A 20,905-nucleotide genomic window follows, 5' to 3' on the forward strand; every position below is an offset into this window, starting at 1 on the left:
AAAACACTGCACTAAATGATTGAAACCTAGCTCCACATATGAAAAAAATGATACAGTATGTGACGCAGAAATAATCTGATTTTTATAAGGGAGTAGGTGAATAATGCCACGTAATGTTAACTGCTCTTTGAGAGCAAAAAAGGTGCATGGTCAAATAAATTTGAGGAAACTTGGGTTAAACAAAGCTAACAAATGTCTTTATCAAAGACCTTCTCAAAACTCTTAATGTAACATGAAACTTGCGCATTAAAACTCTCTGAAAGGGTTCTGCAGCATGTATTATTTCCTCTGTCACAGCTGGCATTCCACAGAACATACTTTGGGAAACACTACTTTATAGAATGACAAAAAAATTAATAGTCCAATTTTGATTAGAAGTGCTAAACAATTTTTTTAATTTAAGTTGAACTCGAAAAAAGCTAAAATAGAACCACATAAAAATGTTGTTTCTAGAAATAAGAATATTGAAAACAAGAGCAATGAAGACAGTACAAAAAGTTTAGAGGTTTAGATTAAAATTGTTTGAACCAAACTTCACATAAAACCAAAGTGCTTTAGTACTGCCCAAGCTGTGAACCACACAGGATTACAGAACTTGGTAAAGCACATGCTACCATTCAGCAATGGTTACCATTGGAGTAGCAGCTATAAACTTAAAAAATGGTTTCTTGAATAAAGCCTTATTTCTGCTTATTATTCCGCTGCAAAAGAAAAATAATAGTAAAGAGTAATTTTACAGTTTATATCATATTACTTCTAAAACATGTAAGGATCTTTATAAAAGATAATTTGGTGATATTTAAATGATTTTAAAATGCCTTAGTCAAATGGGTGAAAATAAAACATATCTTTATAAATACATTATAGCAGCAACAAGGTATGAAGGATTCTCCTCTGTATCATGGAATTTCCAGTTTCTACCTTAAAGAAGGAGTCTGTCCCATTAAAATTTGCCCATACTCCAAAGTCTTTAGCCACTGCTAACAAATAGGCCTAAAAGATGTAAAGGATATTAAAATGTACATTAAGGACCAGAACGAGTCGCTTTCAGACTTTTTTTTTTTTTTAAGCAGAAACAGATGAATCTAAACCTCTTTGGAAGAAGCAAAAAGGAAAAAACAGAAAAATAATTTTTTAAGATTTTGTTTATTTATTTGACAGAGAGAGAGACAGCCAGCGAGAGAGGGAACACAGGCAGGGGTAGTGGGAGAGGAAGAAGCAGGCTCCCAGCAGAGGAGCCTGATGTGGGGCTCAATCCCAGGACTCTGGGATCACGCCCTGAGCTGAAGGCAGATGCTTTACGTCTAAGCCACCCAGGCGCCCCAGAAAAATCAATTTATAATGTAGCTTTAGTAGCAGGTTAGAGCTATTATGAATTCACGATGTTTAAAAATGTTAAATTTAAGCAAATATCAACGATCTCATATATAGAAGCTCAAAAATATTTATCAAGGAGAAAGTTAACAATTTACCTTAAAATGACTGTTTCACAATTGATGAATACGGGTTAAGAGTATATGGAAGTGGGGTTCCTCGGTGGCCAGTTTGTTAAGTGTCTGTCTGCCTTTGGCTCAGGTCATGATCCCAGGGTCCTGGGGTAGAGCCCTGCACTGGGCTCCCTGCTCAGCGGGAGTCTGCTTGTCCCTCTTCCCCTCCCCACCGCTCATGCTTGCGCTGTCTCTCTCAAATAAATAAATAAAATCTTTAAAAAAAATTTTTTTTAGAGTATATGGAAGTTCTTTGTAGTGTTTCTGCAACTTCTGTTGAGTTTAAATAGTATCAAAATAATGTTTTTTAGAAACTCTTAGTTTTTTGAGTTTTTTTTTTTTCATTTTTTTCTTTATCTCATATCTAAATTTTAAAACTGAGTACCCAACAAATTGATTACGCTATCTAGTAGAATTACAAGCTGGCTCATGCTAGATAATAACCCTCCTCTTGTCCATCATCACCAGTTAATGTACCACCTACTCTTGCAATGCATTTTCTCCAGGGCATTAAGATGGTGAGAAAATTAAAATCAGCATCTATTCAGTTAAGGTTGGAAATCCCTAGTTTAGAAGAGCAAATATTCTTTTGGATTACAAAAACATGAAATCACAAAATGTAAATAAAAGGAAAAAAACTTTAAAAAATAAAAATAAACTACTCTTCTATACTATAAAAAGGTTATGCAAGGTTCTTTATATGTAATATGTGACTTTCTACAGATACCTAATATGATGTTTATTGTGGATATAACCTGCATATTTTGCTATTAACAATGCTATAGTTGGGGAGCTTGTATTTTTATTAACAGATATGGCACTTGGATAGTAACGTCATCAAAGGAAAAAATATAAAACTCTATAATCATGTAACAGGGCATACATGTCTTCTCTACATTATACAAAGGACTCAAATTACGCACACAGCTCATATAAGCAGAACTTAGCAATAAATCTGATCTTTCAAAGCTGATACGCTAGCAGCAACAAATAAACCCCTCAATTATGTTTACGACAAACTTCTTAGACTTTGTTAGAGGATTCCTCACTAGGGCACACACACAAAAATGACCAGACTCTCTTTCTGAGCACCATTCAGGGAGACCAGATAATCAATAAGCCCTTGACTTGGCTTCTAGCGAGATTTTTAGCCCTTCACTTTTAAAGATGAATAGACAGGCAAGAGTGACAGACACGAGGAAAGCCTCTAACATGAACAACAAAAATGAGAACTACAAAGGACCAAGGAAAAACAGAAACAATGAAGGAAGCTAAAGAAAAAAAAAAGTCACACACTTGCAAGAATGATTGCTCTAAAAATGAGCATCCACACAAAAAGGTAACTCTTGGAAATAAAATGATGACAAATACAAATTCACTGGATGATAAAGTAAAAAGAAATTTCCTAGAAAATAAAATGTCAGAGATGGAATAGTAGAGAAATCATAAGATAATCAGATGATCAGCCTAGGGTTCCAACACTCAAGTAATAAGGATTCCAGAAAAAATACAGAAAAAAATAGAGTGGAAGAATTTTTTAAAAGCACAAGAAAATTTCTCAGAATGCAGAATGAGTTTCTCAGTTGAAAAGAGCCCACCTAGTGCCCAGCATAGTGGGGAAAATTCACAGCGACATTCAGGAAAATTCCTAAATACCAGCAATACATCCACAATAAAAAAAAAATCATAAAAGCTTCCACAGCAGGGTAAATACAGATCCATTGCTAAGGAAGAGCAAGCGGCACAGGAATGGGCCTCCACACCCAATGTGGCAGCTAGACCAGCAGTGTTTAACCATAGCTCCACATTAGAATCACTTGGGATGTTTCAAAAACTAATGACTAATTGAATCAGAATCTCTAGGGGTGGGCACAGGTATTAATCGTTCTCAAAATTCCCCAGATGATTCTAATCATTCTGCAACCAAGGCTGAGAACTGCTGAGCTCTACAGAGGACAACAGGTGATGCTTTCAAAATTCTAACAAAAAATTATTTCCAGGTTGGAATCTATAAACATAGCTAAACTATCAATCAAGAGTTCAGGTCTCGAAAATTTACTTCCATTGTGCCCGTTCTCAGAAAAACACTGTACATGCCAAAATGAGAAAGTGAACTAAGGAAAAGGAAGACAAAGGATTCAGAAAACAGGTTATTTAACACAAAAGAGAAAGATAAAAGAAATTCCCAAGATCATAATTAAAGCAAATTCAAACTGAACTGCTCTTTAGTGGACTTAAAGTGCAATCAATACAGATTAGGGCAGGAAGACAAGAAACTAACAAGAGGTATAGGGTGGAGTGGTAATAGACAAAAATCAAAAGATTACCTGGTGTGTATGACCATATTACAATACTGAGAAGATTTTACAGTGTTGTCAATAAGCTTGAGCTGAATTAGTAAGAAGTAGGAAAAGAACTAAGATACACAGACAAAAACTTGTAATATTTAAATGCCAGGAAAAACAAAAAGTTGTATATCAAAGAAACTACCAAAGTACAACATGTGGCTCAGTGGTGAACAGGCAAAATCATGTCAGCAATAAATTCTGACTTAACAAAAAATGCAATAAAATAACACAAGAGGATGAGCGTGGGCATGGGTAGGAGTGTAAAAGAGCTAATTCTCATCTTTCAAAGTAGTAAATAAATGTGTACTCTCTAAAGCTGAAAAATCTAGGACAGTAACACAAGTTACACTGAAATGCAGAGGTAGAGATGAACAGTAAAAAGAAAAGAAAACAACTGGCTCTGGGAATGGCAGTTACAAGTGGAAGAATGGGGCACAGAACTGATGTGTTTGTGATTAAGTCCAGTAACACTATTTGATATTAAGCTGTGTTCATGTATTACTTTGGTTAGAAGAAAGAGGCCGGGCACTGACCACAGGTTTCAGGGAGACCTGTGTTGAATACATGAGCCTACACAATTACACATGTTCTGAGGCATGTAGTTAGGGTTTTAATCCTATGCAAATAACTTTCTCTATTCTCCTAGAGATGAGTCAGAAAACATGTGCATAAAGCGTTCTTCCTCATCCTACAAATCCTGAGAAGCAAATCAAGAATATGAGGGGGGAAAAAAAACACCCTAATTCAAAATACGGGAGCAATAAAAAAAAAATTCTAAGTACTGTCATTCAAAAAGTTATTAACATTAAGTATTTTAAGAAATTTTCTGATAAAACACTGCATGCCAGGAAACAGAATTCCAAGAAAAATGTTTTACTCTGACATTCAAATTGGTATCATGAGGAATAAAATCTTTAACAGATAAATGTTCATATACTGTTACTAGAAGTTTTTAAATGGAAAATTATCAATTATAGTGATAATATAATATGTACAAAGACTATAATGAAAAAAACATATAAAGTACTAACTTCAGAAATTGAAGGAAATGTCCACAAATTGGTTTTTTCCTTCTAATAAACATTCTCAGTATAATTCTCTGAAATGCTTTGATATTTTCCTCCAAATTATCTCATTAATTTTAGACATCCAACTTGGTGACTTTTTTAACCCCCGCTATAGCATTTATTATACTGCATTTTAATTTGTTTCCTTGTCCCTAACTCTCTATAAACTGTCAGCTCTGCAGGGCTTGGTACAGAGTCTCTCCTATTCACCAGTAGATCCCTATCACAGAGTAGCACGGTGCCTGGCACATGGGAGACACTCAATAAACATCTGTTAAGTAAATGAACAAATACGTAATTTGACTTAAGTATTTATACCTAACTGAGAATCTATTTCTTGCTTAAGATAATGTTAAATATGAGACAAATTAGTATTTTGTACATATAGGAGGAAGGTGAATAGAAAAGTACCTTTCAATGAGTGTCCCATTTTGAATCATCCAAACATCACAGTATGTTCGAGACACCAGCATAACAGCAATAAGTACCAAGTAACCTGTCTAAAATAAACCAGGTATAGTAAATTAAATAAATGCATTTTTAAAAGTTAAAAGAAACATTACCTTGGTAAAGATTTTTTATTTCTAAATTCAAATCTTTATTCTGGCTTTAATACAGTGGCTGACATTTTACTTATAGGCAATTTTTAAATATAATTTTAAAAGAATTTAAAAATATAATATAAATGAAAAAAGCCTTATACATCATCTAATCTAACTTTCTCATCCAGAATTCAAAAGTGAATCCCAGGCAGGTCAAATGACTTGCTTACATACAGCAGTATAACTTAGATTACCTGAATCACAGTGTACTGTGATTGTCTTATATTTTTAATACAGAAGTCTAATAAAGAAAAATGACAGTAACTATTAATGTACAACTGAGCAAATACTGAAGGCTAAAATTGTGCCTAATGGAATAAATTTGGTTCAATTTGTTGGAAAAATCTCTAATACTTCCACTGCCCTCAATTTAGTGATTAAGGCAAGATTTACATATAAAAAATAAGAAAACAGCATAGTAAATAAGTATATTTGCATCACGTCATGTGACAACTGACAGAACAGGAAGGCCTGGGTGGCAAAGGAGGGTTATGATGTTAGAAATACATTAAACAGACCAAGTAAAACAAAGGAGAGAATGAAGATTATGAGTGAAAAAAGATAAAGGATTTAATGAGAAATAGGAAATAGATTGAGACCATATGGATACCAGTATTGCATATCCAGCAGAGTTTAGTAGTTTAAACTACTGCAAGCCTCTAGGTAGAACAAAACGTTAAAAAGTGTCATTTTGAGAACATTACTTAAGCAGTGCTGTGGAAGATGGATTACTGAGGGGAAAAGATGAGAGGCTGAGTCAGGAGTCTGTTCTCTCTCTGAGATGAGAACCTATCCTCCAACCTCTAATACACACGCACATTCAAAGCTGACTATACATAAATCTTCTAAATTGGAAGAATAATGACAGTAACATAGAAGCTAAAGTCAGGGAAGAGGGCGTGTGGCAGCAGAGACATTTGTTGGATAATACATTTAAAGTCAAAGTTATGGTGCTGAGTGACAACCGCAACTATTACTTATGTAATTTTTGCAAAACAAATACTGCTTTTAAGAAAGGTGAAGGTAATAGAAATACAGTGCTTTAGGTATAGACGAACCAGGGAGTCATAAACACAGAATAATGAAGCCACAAGAAAGGACAATGTCAAAGAAAGCTTGTGTAACTAAGCAGTGATAGCTGCTACCCCAAAGTCTGCCAGAAAGCAAAGATCCCATCTTCCTACCCTAGCCACCCTCTGAAAGTTAAGTATTCAATTGGCAACAGAAGAACCTCTTAATTATAATAAATACTATTTATAGATGTCACTTTAACTGCAATGTTAACTTTTAATTCAGATCTTAAATACAGTCTCAATCTTAAATTAATCATTTTACATATAAAGGTAACACTAGACAAAGATTGTTTATTTTTTCCTTTATTTTCTGTTCTCGGCTTAATTTATCCTTGAAATAAGTACCAACTTTACTTGTCTCACTTTAGCAAAATCTGGCAAACTTTGATTACTGACAATCCTGAAATGCCTTTCTACAAAGGATGTCCTTAGAATCACTATTATTTCCATGATTAATAGGTCTGTGGAATCTCAGAAACCAAAGATTTGCACTGATTTTGGCAGTCCCTCACCTCATGATATATATGAACTCCCATATATCCATATGCAGTATTATCATTTCTCTATTTCCTAAATCAGTTAGTCTCTGTATCCCTGTCTCTCTATCCCTACTTCCAATCATCTGTGATTTCTATGAGAGTTTATTTCTAAGTGAAACCCCCAGTGAACTGGAGTTAAACTTGGATTTTTATAATTCTCAAAGATCGTGTGTAAAATGACTCTGCAGCATGGCTAGGCCTAGAGAAAGCTGGGAGGTTGGCCAAGTTAGGCCCTAGTATCTCCCTTACTAACTCCCAGGGATCTACCCAATGTCTCACATTCATTTTATACTCAGCAAACCCCTGCTAAAAAGTCAAATGAGCACTGAACTGTTAACTGATTAACAGGGGAATTTACAAATCCTTCCAGAGAACCCTGTATTTTAAATAAGAATTCTTCAATCAGGTGGGTTGTAGAAAGAGAAAACTTCACCAAGAAAATAACGAGCATCAAGCTATTTTTTGTAAGTGTCTGTTTTTGTTGGGGGGAAGGGGCAGGATGTCACAGACATGAGGTCACAAAAGCATAAGAACACAGAGCCTGACTACAAAATAGCAAGGACTCTTCTAAGCAGATGATAGTGAAAGAAAGGTCAAAGTCAGGTTGTGATTTGCCCTACAAGAAAAAAGAAGACAAATGCTTTTATTAGGGTTTTAGAAAAAAGACTATTAAGAAAGAAGGAGAAGAGTCAAAAGGACCAATTAAGGGATTATGATAATCCAGGTAAGAAAACTATAGTGAGAACAGTAGGAATGGAAAGGGAGACTAATTTAAGAGAAAATCAAGGAAAAAACATTTAAATATAAGGAAAGGAGCAGATTTAAAAAGTCGCAATGAGATCTCATTTTTATTAAAATGTGTAGACACCGCGTTACTGACAGAAGTTCTAAGTGAGGGGCTAAGAGGCACCAAGAAGAAAAAAAAAATCTATCCAAATTTTCTAATTTTTCTTCAAGGGACACATATTATCTCTATCTTAGTAGGGAAAAAAAGTTATTAAATTATGTTTTAGAGGTTGATAAGGGTGGAATCCATAAGCCATGATGCAGAAATGAGGAGGAAAGAGAGCAAGTCCAGTGTGATGGGGAAATGTGTGTTCTCTTTGGGGATTACAGTGCTTTAGGAATTACAGTGCTTTGGGAATATCTTATCTTTTTGTTGCTATTAATAGATTACAAGTCTAATGGTTTTTAAAATTTGAACAATGGAAAACATTATATTTCAAGAAAATAAATTTGGCAGAGAAGATAAAAAAGGGGAGCTTCTTTGAAGTGAGACTAACGAACACTACAATATCCATGTTAAGAATGTTTGGAATGAAAAATGACCCAATACCAGTCGCTGAAAGGATGAAGTATGGAAGAGAAAGAGACAAAGGTGATGATATTTCTAGTTCTATAAAAGATGATTAAAGATGGAGAACACAGCATTATCTTATTTTTTAATCATTAAAAATACTCCTTAGATAATGATAAAGGTAATCTTGGTAAAAAGGCAAAGGAAAGGATAATAAAACTTTATTCCTAAAACCAGCTCACTTCCTGAAAATACTGGAGGAATTCATATATCATTTTGGGTATCTCAAAACGTATTTAATCAAATACAAAAGAACAACTTTCAAATGTATTCCCTGTCAATGTGACTTATGAACACCTCAATGTAATAAAAAGGTCTGTCTTTCTAAATTTACTCTTATTTTTATTAACAGAATTTAGCTATAATAAAACAATACCATTTAGGGTAGCTGCACTGAAGTACTCTAGTATTTCACATAAAATATAATGAAATACTATTTCATAAACAAGAGGAAACTATTTAAAATCTGGCACCAAACAACAAGGGTACTTGCAATGATAATAGATAATTTAAAGAAAAAAAATTTAGTAGTCTTCATTACCTACACAAAAAACATTTGATCTGTAGTGTAACAAAAGCTTTATAATTTTATTGTTCTGATCTCATGTAACCTTAAAAGTTAAACACTTAACATTATAATTTCTTAAGACTTACCTCCTTACAAAATGTTCTAGGAACCATGATTTTCAGAATCCGTGTGAGTCTTAAAAAAAACACCTTGTCCACCACAGCTCGCTCTTTTTTCCCCTCTTTCTACATTAAAACAAAAAAATTAAGATATTTATAACAAGTAATATTAAAGAACCACATTTCATCTAAGTCAGTAATAATAACTATCAAAATGGATATTGCATTTAGGGAATGCAAATTTGCACTGCTCTTCAAACATGCTTTCAAGAAAATAAGATGTTATCAAAAACTAAATAAGGAAATGAGAAGTTCTGGGGCCACGTGAATATCTGGGAGAAGAATACCACAAGCAGAAGAAACAGCAAGTGCAAAATGCCAAGGAGAAAGCTCACTGAATTGCTTGAGGAGCAACAAAATGGCGAATAGGGCTGGAACTATAAGCAAGGGATAGTAGCAGAAGATGAGATCAGAGAGACAACTAAAAAATGGTCAAGTACTTACTAACTGTTTATTATCCACTCCCTGATTAAAAGCAGAATGTTTTTAAAATCCTGAACAGGAACTTTCCTGATATTAATTACTGGAAATATTTAGATTCCTACATTTACCATTTCCAATATAAAATCTACCAATTCACACTCTCTTCCTCATAAACTCAAAGACAGACAAGGTTTCTTTACTCCTACAGTTCACATTGTAGCAGGAGAAATACAGATAAAAATAAACCAATCAATTGTTACAGATACAGTAGGCAGGGCTATGAGAAAAAGACTGATTCAGACAGGATGACAAGCAAGAGTTCTTTGGGGAGGTGATATTTAAGCTGAGACATAAAGTGAAGCCATGTGATAACCTCGGGGAAGGAGGGTAGTCAAGCACAAAAACCAAGTGTTGCGAATAAAACCAGTGCACACACTGAAGAGCAAGACAGAATTGCTAAAACAAAGGGAATACAAATGAGAGAAGCCAAGGAGGTTGACAGGGCCTATAAAAGACAGACTCTTGAAACCATAGTAAGGATTTAGAGTTTATTTAGTCAGTGTAGCGGGAAACCACTGAAGGAACTTAAGAGCAGTAATTAATCTTATCAACCTTAGACATTTCTTCATTTTGAAGGAACAAGAAAAAGTGAGATGAATTGGGTATGGTAGAGGCTATTTATTTTATTACACCTGAACTGTTCAGAAGAACATACAGGAGAAACTTCATGCAACAGGCAACACACACAAGAAGGATCTTATCCCCCTACCCAGACCCTCCCCCAACTCCCATAATCACAATTCACTTATTTGTTAACAACTATGCTCTTGATAAAATACCCATGGTATAGTAAATTCTATCATTATATAAACTTTAGTGTAAATACATTTATCTAAGATGAGGAACCTGAAATGAATGGTTTGTGTACTAAATTAGAATAATAATAAGCTACCATCTACATGTCAGACACTGTGCTAAGTACTTTATATTTATATAACCCTAACAGGCACTGAGTGCATTACAGAATCACAGATCAAGAAAGGAAGTCTGAAAGCACTGTGTTCGTAGAGCTAGATCAGGAAGACTAAGACAGATAAGAATCAGCCTGTCCTGTAACTGTCAGAACAGAGTTCAGGCCTCTGAAACCTCATGAAGGTTGCAAACCTCATCCTACTGAATTAGAGGCCCAGTTTACTTCATTCACACATGCATGTGCTCCCTCATTCATTCAATAAATATTCATTCAGTCCCAGGCACTGTTCTGAATTATGGGAACATACCAGAAACTAAAACAGACCAAAAGCGCTACTCAGAGTCTATTTACTTCAGCTAGCCTATTCTCAAGCCAAACCCTACAGCTTCAACCAAAATCCCCCCATTTACATCCCCCAACTGAGAAAATACAGGAAGAAAATAAAGACAAGGCAATAAATACCATCTACCTTTAAAAAAAGAAAGTTAAACTTCTACTCTCAAGCTTTTCCTATCACTGCCTCCCTACCTCACCCCACTGCACATGTAATGAACACCCCTAAATAGACAGAGTAATAATAAATAAAATGTCCATCTTCTGACTTAAACAGAGGATTACCTATTTCTAGCTTCTAGCTGCTTTCAAGAAATGATCTAGGGAAAACAACGAGGAAGGTTTAAAAAAATTTATAAGACAGTCACACTGAAGGAATTTAAAATATTAACTGCTACCTGGTATATAATTCTTCCTCCTCTTTTATTTCTGTTCCTATTGTCATAACTCCTAAATCATAAGCCGTCTGAAAGCCTGACTTGATTTCCATTACATTTCAAGCCATGAAGGAATTGCATATATATTCCCTAAAGTCATCACAGCATATTCTGCCAAGAAACACCTGGACTAGAGGGCTGGCTCAGAAAGGCTGAAGAAATACCATGACACTCTACCATTCCCGACACATAATAAAATTCGTATCTGAAACCAATCTAAAGGAGAGTACCTACAGAGACAGTACATTTCATAAGCACTACTAGCCTCTCCAACGAATTCATTTTAATTTCACAACTGACTTCCCCCACCTGTGAACTTTCCAGTATTTCTTAAAAAAATACAAAAACACTTTGAGGATATAAATTTGAAATGTAAACTATAGAAAAAGCAAACCATTAGATAAAGACCATTTAAATAGTTAAAGAAATAATGCAACCAGAAAATAATGTATCTAACATTCAGGAGGCAACACCGTCAAAGGGCAAAGAGAAGTTCCTATTCATGTTTCAATCAACTTAGAAAGGTGAGATGAACTAGAATGGACTGAAATAGATGTTTGAAACAACAAATAAAATCAAAGGTCATATGGTGCTGACAAGAGGATAAGCATTCCTGTGTATTATTGGAGAAAGTGTAAATCAACACAACTATTATGTAGCATCTATAATAGCACCTATCAAAATGTAAAACATACACAGACTGTAAAATAACTCCGCAAATTTACTTTTAGGAACTTATCCTAGGCATACACGTTTAAACACATAAATGAAAAACATTTATACGCTGTTTATATTATCATAAAAATCAAAAACCTAAATGTGCATCAATAATGAGATTATATAAACTACAAAATTTATGCAATGAAAATTCTACACAATTATAAAAAAGGAAGCAGCTCCTATTCATAAAACAAAATCCTATAGAACTGTTAAATTAACTAGATCTACAGCTATCAACACAGACATTAACATAGGATCTAAAAAATATGCTGAAAGAAAAGAATGACATACCATGATTCCACTTACAAAATTTAATATGCAAAATAATTCTACCTATATTGTTTATGAAGATATACATACATACACACATCCCATCAGTATAAAATATGCATGGAAATGCTAAATTCCCCATCTGAGTTTATAGTTCCCCAGAAACCCAGCAGTGTTTACCTTTATATATTTTGAATTTTATATTATGTATACTGCCATCAAAATTAAGTATTTTTAAATCAACTATCTCTTTATACTACTGTCTAACTCTTAAATCTTCCTCTCCTTCCTAAATCTCAAGTCTTGTGAAAACTGTACCATCTCACTAAACATTATAAAAAATTTCAATGAAAAAAAATCCCTTTTTAACTGCCTCCCCTCATAAATAACACATTCGCTTTAGAAAAATTAGAAAATTCTGATGAGCAAAAAATAAGGAGCCTATACCTACCATTTAGAGATACCAACTATAATATCTGGCACATATCTTACCAGATTTCACTTTAGCATATGTGTATATGTGTTCACTTCCTATAAATTTTGCAAATGTTGTATAAGTGTGCATATGGTATTATATCTTTTTGTCCAAAATTTAATCTAACCTAAAGTTATCTTGCTCACACTATACAATGAGCAAATAAGTATATGCTAAAAAAAGTTGTACAAAAAATAAAGAATTTTAAAAATCAATGAATGAATTTAGCTGTACTGACAAGTTTTAATGATGTCCTAAAACTTGAAGATATGATAATATGCAGATGGTAGATATAACTAAGAAAATAAAGGTTTGATTACTCAGATATAATTTAGATATGAGAGATTATGAAGATGGAGATATGCCAGACAATAAGATAAGAATGCCTTGTCCCACTTTTCAAAGCCAGAGAAAAAGATCACAGAAACCAAAGAACAGCAGTTTTGATATCAATCTCCCGGATATTCAAAGAACAGACATTATATGGAGGATTTGGCAAGATTTAAGAAACACTAATCACTAGAAGCTGACATGAGTTTCCAAGGAATAAGTCATGTCTAACTCTTCCCATTTTATTCTTTTTAAGGATATTATACTAGCATATTAACTAACATGTATATTGTAAGCTCCACAGGGGTAGGGACTTATATTTATATCTGCTATACACCCAGAGCCAAGACCAATAACTAGGCATATATGAAGGGCTCAATCAATATTTGTTGAAAAGACTGAATAAATGAATTAATAGGGGTGCCTGGGCGGCTCAGTTGGGTAAGCGTCTGCCTTTGGCTCAGGTCGTGATTCCGGGGTCTTGGGATGGAGTCCCATATCAGGCTCCCTGCTGGTCGGGGAGCCTGCTTCTCCCTTTGCCCCTCCCCCCCTTGCTCATGCTCTCTCTCTCTCTCTCAAATAAACAAATAAAATCTTTAAAAAAATAAATAAATGAGCTAGGAATGATGGTTCTTATGAAATTACTGTGGCCCTCAATAAATAAATATGAACCAGATTTTGCTATAGTTGGATATAACCACAGCCAAATAAACCATAACCAAAAATAAGCAAACAAACAAAGATTAAGAGATGTCAGAGTAGGGGCGCCTGGGTGGCACAGTGGTTAAGCATCTGCCTTCGGCTCAGGGCGTGATCCCGGCGTTATGGGATCGAGCCCCACATCAGGCTCTTCCGCTATGAGCCTGCTTCTTCCTCTCCCACTCCCCCTGCTTGTGTTCCCTCTCTCACTGGCTGTTTCTATCTCTGTCAAATAAATAAATAAAATCTTTAAAAAAAAAAAAAAAAAAAAAGAGATGCCAGAGTAATTTCCTCAGTCCTTTACACAGTCAATACTATCAGCAATTGTGAGGAAAATAGAGAAGGCCAACTGAAATTATGGATAATGCCTTCTACCTAACATACTAGATGTTAGAATTACATTCAAAATTACACTAACGGTACAGACATACTACAGTATAGACTAATAGTATAGATCCAATAGGCTGCCATATATAGGAATAAATCAATGTTTATTCAAAAGAAACCAACTGAGTTACCATACGACCCAGCAATTCCACTCCTAGGTATATACCCAAAAGAAATGAAAACACAGATTTACATAAAAACTTATACATTAATGTTCATAGCAGCCTTATTCATAATAGCCTAAAAATGAAAACAACCTAAATTTCCCTCAACTAATAAATGGATAAATGCAGTAAATCTATACAAAGTAATATTATTTGGCAATAAAAAGGAATGAAGTACTGATACATGGAACAACACAAATGAACCTTGAAAAACATCATGCTAAGTGAAAGAAGCCAGTCACAAAAGACCACATATTACCTCTTTTTATATCATATGTCTGAAATAGGCAAATCTTAGAAACAGAAAGCAGATTACTGGTTACTAGGGGCTAGGAGAAGAGGGTAATGAGGAGTGATTGTTAACAGGTATGGAATTTCTTTTTGGGGAGATGCAAATTTTCTAAAATTAGTTAGCCACACAACTCTGTGAATATACTAAAACCAGTGAATTGTATCCTTAAATGGATAAATTTTATGGTCTTTGAATTATATCTCAATAAAGCAGTTATTTAAAAAGAAAGAAAGAAATCAACTGATGAATACAGATGTAGGCAATCTGTAAGCAGAGTTGTTCATCAGAAAGATACCTAAGTGTTATAATTTACCATAACTTAACTCAATGTAAACAGCAATTAGGGCTAAAGAAATAAAAGCAATTGTAGGCTGAATTTCAGCAATCTGGCTTTCATAACAAGATATGTAATAATGCTGATGTATTCCATGCTAGTCAGACCACATCTGGACAACTATGTTCTAATCTAAGAATAATGTCTAGAGGAACTAACCAGTATAGGTCCAGAAGAATCTATACGGAATTGAAAAAGGATTGGAAACAACAGGTTAAGAAATGAATGAAGGAATGAGGGGTTGCTTAGCATGGAAAAAAAGATTCATTAGATAAAACTATCTTCAAACAATATGAGAGTCAATTAGAGAAAACAGAGCAGGCCTGTCTTGTGTGGCTATAAAAGACAAAATAGAATCAATCACTGAGAGGGCAGAAGGGAAGATTAATCTCATCATGGGCTAGAACTAATACAGTAATGGCTGCTTCCTAGGTGGTACTTCTCATCAAATGAACAGATTGAAGTAAATAGTAGAAATCACCTATCAAGGAATCCTATTTCAAAAAGAATTGCTATAATATACAGTGGAGTGAAGATAATAGTTAAGTTCCCTTCTAATTCTAAACTTACATGATTTTATTCTAATTCAAAATTATGTAACAAGGGGCGCCTGGGTGGCTCAGGTGACTGAGCCTCTGACTCTCGGTTTCAGCTCAGGTCATGAACCCATGGGTCTGGGACCGAGCCCCTAGTGGGGCTCCACACTCAGTGGGGGAGTCTGCTTGAAAATTCTCTCCCTCTGCCCCTCCCCCTACTCACCATGCATGGGCACTCTTTCTCTCTCTCTCTCTCTAAAATAAATAAATAAATCTTCAAATTATGTAACAAAATAAATAAAATAAATACATGAAATCCTAAAGAGTTGAGTAGTCAAAATTTTACCTCATTGTTCTGTAATGGTGGTTTTCCATTTTTCTTACTGTAGAGAAAAGAAAAGAGAGCTTTATTTGCAAACTGTTCCCATCATAAAAATTATTTCAAGACATCAGAAGAATATACCAAATTCTCCAAATGAGTTCCTTCTTTTTCATATCATACAGATAGAATATATTAAATAGTCCAGTTGTCCCTTACTCAGTATTTATAGAAAGTGCTCAATAAATATTAACTACTACTATATCAAGCATTATATTAATTTTTAATACACACACACACACACACACACACACACACACACACACACTCATTTTACAAATTTCCCCATGGACAAGTGAAGTCTATTTCTCTATCTTTGAATCAAGGATTGGCCATGTGAACTGCTTCGGTCAATGGGATATTAGCAAACTGATGCAAGCGATGGCTTGAAAAATGTTTGTACACTGGGCCCTCTCTCTTGCTGCTGGGAATTTTCTCCTAGCCATGTGAGCAATCCGAGTTTAGAAGCCTAGAGGAGGAAAGACCATGTGTCATTCCACATTACAAATAAAAAAACTGGCTTGTTAAGTAAATGGTATGGTTCATGCCACTCAAAGTGATTAATTTGGCAATTATACCCAGGTCTGACCACTAATCCAGGTTACCTCCCTAAACTATATAATAACCAGGCTTAAGTTCTTTTTATAACACACTACTATAGCACCCTATGCTTCTATACAACACTGATCACATTTTAAATCTCCTGTTTGATTGATATTTCCTCCCAGTAAATCAGTTTCATGAGATGAGGAGCTATTGCAGGTTGGTCTCTCCAAAGCAGACATGAGGTGGCACTTGGGATACTAAAATGTTTATTGGGGATCAACACCTATGAAAGAAAGGCAAGGAAAGCTGAAACTGTGATGCAGGCCCAGTAAAATTTCAATCAATCAGCCAGGAAGCCCTGTAGCAAGTACAGTCCATCAGAGTGCTCTGTGAGGGGTTGAAACAGCCAAGTCTTTTTACCTTTATCTTGCTCAGTCTACAAATCCATGCTACTCCAGGGAAGTCATGAGCTCAGGGAAGGTGGCTCTGCAACTAAGGCAGACCCTAAGGTGTGTCCAGAAGGGGTTACCTGGTGATCCAACTCCTCTCAGCCAGACAGTAGGCCCTTCTTTGAAGGGGAATCTGGGTAGCACACCTTCATGTCTACTCTTAGGGGCATATATTATTCAACCCTCCATGTTCAACACTTAGTTGAGCTCCAACAATCTGTCGAATGAACACTTTCAATAATAAGATACCAGGTCACTGAATGAGGCTAGAAAGCCAAACTTAATTACAATTCAGTAGATGCTCTTATTCTAAGAGTGCTTGGGTTTATTATTTTTTTCTATTTTTAATTGTATTACAGGATTATTTATCTGTTTTAAAGTTTTATGAGATTGTAAAACTGTTTCAAAAATGCCTTTATGTATGTTCAGGCATATACAGTTAATTACGAGCCCTTTTACAAGGCTTTCTGAATTCCTCTTTTTAAAGAATTCTTTAATGTTTTCCATGGATGTTCTCAATACTGAAGACACTAGCTACATAAATATATGTGGATCATTTAGGATAAATGAGAATAGTATGCTAGAATCCTAATTATTGAGTTACATTTTTCCCCTGGAAATGTCATGCTAAAGACTGGACAGAAGTTAATTTACTTCCAAAAACATGATCTACTAGTAGGCAGATCCAATTCTAACAAATATTCAGTATTTTTCTTTTCTTGATTTTTATCCCATGAAACTAAAAAAGGCTCAACAACAAACAGACATGTCTTCTACTCTTACGTATTCCTTTTGGCTATTGAAAAGATCAATTTATCAGCTAAGTAGATCAAAATAAAGGTATTCAATATGTTCAAACTATATTGCTGATTTGCACACTAATGGCAAGATTATCTGTAATATCTACAACAATCATTAATCATCAGTTGTCTTGTTACACTTCAGGGTATAACAAAATTCATTTAAAGATAATATACATATTACATGTTAAATAAAATTTTTATAAAAATAGCTATACTTCCCCAAACAAAAAATTCTGTAAGGAAAGTAGCACTGTTTTATGTAAGGAAAGTAGCACTGTTCTATATTTTAGAAAATCTCATTAATGTCTGACTTAATATGGGTTCTCACACTAGAGTCTGCATTCTTTCTATCTATTATGACGGAGACAGGTAGTTGTAAAACAGGAGTATTTTCATAATTGTGGATATTCTTCCTTGGTACTATAATGTTACAGCGCAGTCTGAAACCCTATCAATGCACTTTGTACCCTGTACAATAAAATCCATTGGTCTATATTATATTACACTTCCAATGGATCTCTTATCCATGTAAAATTTTATAATATGCATTAGTCTCTTGGAAAATAATGATTCCAGATGCCTGGATGGCTCAGTCATTAAGCGTCTGCATTAGGCTCAGGTCATGATCCCAGGGTCCTGGGACTGAGTTCCGCATGGCATCCTGCATGGCATCCCACATGGCATCGGGCTCCTTGCTCCGCAGGGAGCCTGCTTCTCCTGCCTGCCACTCCGCTGCTTGTGCATGCTCTCTCTGACAAATAAATAATAAAGAAAATCTTGAAAAAAAAAAAAAGGAAAATAATAATGATGAGTTGTGTAGTAGACTTTCCAAATGTAATATACTTAACTACGCAATATTTTTAAGACTTACATTTGTTAATACTGCCATCTATCTCATCAGAAAAGTCTTAACCATTGGGAAGCTTTCAAGCTCATGGTGGCAGAGACAAGTTTTCCAAATTCTAATTTTCACTTGAAAGCTTAAATTGTAACATTAGCAACAAACACTGCTGTTTTTCCTTGAAGGCACTACAAGAGAATGTCTGCAATATTCAAGGCCGAATAACTACAGTTATTTAGTCATTCTTTCAAGTAAAAATGATGTTCCACAAAAAGAAAAAAAAAGTGGCTAGTTTAGCTCAGAATTCAAATAAAGACAAGTGCATTCCCTCAAGACAACCTCTGCCTTTTGGTATACTGCATGAAGTGCATTGTGCCAACTTCTCCTTTTTCTTTGGCACACACATTATAAAAATGACAAGACCAATAACCAACATTTATAAAAAGTATAGGATGGGAGGAATTTATCCAAGAAATGGAAGATCAGGTTCACATTTGAAAATCAATCCATAATTCATCCATATTAACAGTCTAAAAAAAAATAACCATATGATCATATCAATAGATATACAGAAAAGGCCTTTGCCAAAATCTAACACCTATCATCATAAAAACTCTTACCAAACTAGGAATGAAAAGGAACTTCTTCAATCTGATAAAGGACATCAACAAAACCCTACAGCTATGGGGCACCTGGGTGGCTCAGTCAGTTAAGCATCTGCCTTTGGCTCAGGTCATGATCTCAGGGTCCTGGAACTGAGCCCCTGTCTGGCTCCCTGCTCAGTGGGCAGTCTGCTTCTCCCTCTCCCTGTACCACTCCCCCAACTTGTGCTCGCACTCTCACTCTCAAATAAATAATCTTAAAAAAAAAAAAAACTACAGCTATCATCATACTTATTAATGAAAGACTGAGTCTCTGTGATCCAGAATATGCCAAAGATAGCAAGTCTCACCACTTCTACTCAATACTGTTATTGGAAAACACGGTGCAAAAAGGTAAGAAAAATAAATAAAAGGCACACAGAATTGAAAGGAAGAAGTAAAACTACCTTTATTGCAGACTCTATAAACATCTATGTAGAAAATCCTAGGGAATCTATAAAAAAGCTAAGTGAGTTCAGACAGATTCCAGGATACAACATCTAGACACATATACCAATTGTATTTCTACACAGAGGAAAAGAATAACTGGAAATTGGAATTTTAAACATATCATTTACAAAAGCACCCAAAATATTAAATATTTCACAATAAATTTGGAAAGAAAAAGAAGATGTACAAGACCTACATACTGAAAACTATAATACACTGCAGAGAAATCATAGCTAACTAGATAGAGAGTTAAAACCTGGAAACAGTCCAAATGTCCACCAACAAGCAAATGAACTAAAAAATTGTGGCATATCCATAAAATGTACTCAACAATTAAAAAAACAATTGATACACACAACGCAGATGAATCTCAAAAGCATTATGCTGACTGAAAGTAGCTAGACAAAAGCATATATATGATTCCACTTATGAAATTCTAGAGCAACCAAAACCAATCTGTAGTTATAGAAAGCAGATCAGTGGTTGCTTCAAGCTAGAGGCAGGGAGAGGACTGACTAGAAAGGAGCCATAAGGGAACTTTGGGGTGATAAAATGTTCATTCCCTTGCTTATAGTAATTGTTTCACAGGTGTTACATGTCAAAACTCACCAAGTTGTGTACTTTAAGTATCAGCAGTTTATTATATATCAATGTCTCAATAAAGTCTAAAAAAAAAAAAACCAAAAAACAACCTAGGGACGCCTGGAAGGCTCAGTAGTTAGGCGTCTGCCTTCGGCTCAGGTCATGATCCCAGGGTTCTGGGATCGAGCCCTACATCTGGCTCCCTGCTCAGNNNNGCAGGAAGCCTGCTTCTCCCTCTCCCACTCCCCCGCTTGTGTTTCCCTCTCTCAATGGCTTTCTCTCTGTCAAATAAATAAATAAAATCTTTAAACAAACTAACTAACTGAAACCTAAGAAACACTTTATCCTAAGAACATAACAGAATAGTGTTTTGTTAGTTCTTTATTTTTGGAAGAGGTGAGGGAGAGGGAGATGGAGTTAACTGTTCCTTAGTACTGCCACCAAACGTAAAATTAATAGGCAGAAACTTCCCCTAAAGATGAGAGGAGACAACTATAAGACTAGGAAAAAGAAATTTTCCAAAAATTAAAATAGAGAAGTTTTTAGATAAGAGCTTTTAGACAAAGTAAAAAAGGAAGAACACAATTCTGAAAACTTTAATCAGAATTTAGTTAACCAGACCAGTAATTCTAACCCTAACACTTTTCTCACCTAGTTCATTCTAGGTAAACTAGGCCAGTA

The 20,905-nt window shown here is 34.9% G+C and overlaps 1 protein-coding gene across 2 annotated transcripts in view; it reads right to left on the reverse strand.

Annotated features, from left to right (window-relative positions):
• Positions 1-20,905, reverse strand: part of ABCD3 (ATP binding cassette subfamily D member 3) — a 77,343-nt gene that overhangs the window by 35,930 nt on the left and 20,508 nt on the right. For both annotated transcript variants that reach the window (XM_040627015.1, XM_040627014.1), the window contains exons 2-4: positions 15,880-15,916; positions 9,128-9,226; positions 5,314-5,402 (exon numbers count right to left, since the gene is read on the reverse strand). In XM_040627015.1, coding sequence (XP_040482949.1) covers positions 5,314-5,402; positions 9,128-9,226; positions 15,880-15,916 — 225 coding nt within the window. The remainder of the gene's footprint in view (positions 1-5,313; positions 5,403-9,127; positions 9,227-15,879; positions 15,917-20,905) is intronic.

This window comes from Ursus maritimus, unplaced genomic scaffold (genome assembly GCF_017311325.1).
Source record: "Ursus maritimus isolate PB19 unplaced genomic scaffold, ASM1731132v1 scaffold_12, whole genome shotgun sequence".
NCBI lineage: Eukaryota > Metazoa > Chordata > Mammalia > Carnivora > Ursidae > Ursus > Ursus maritimus.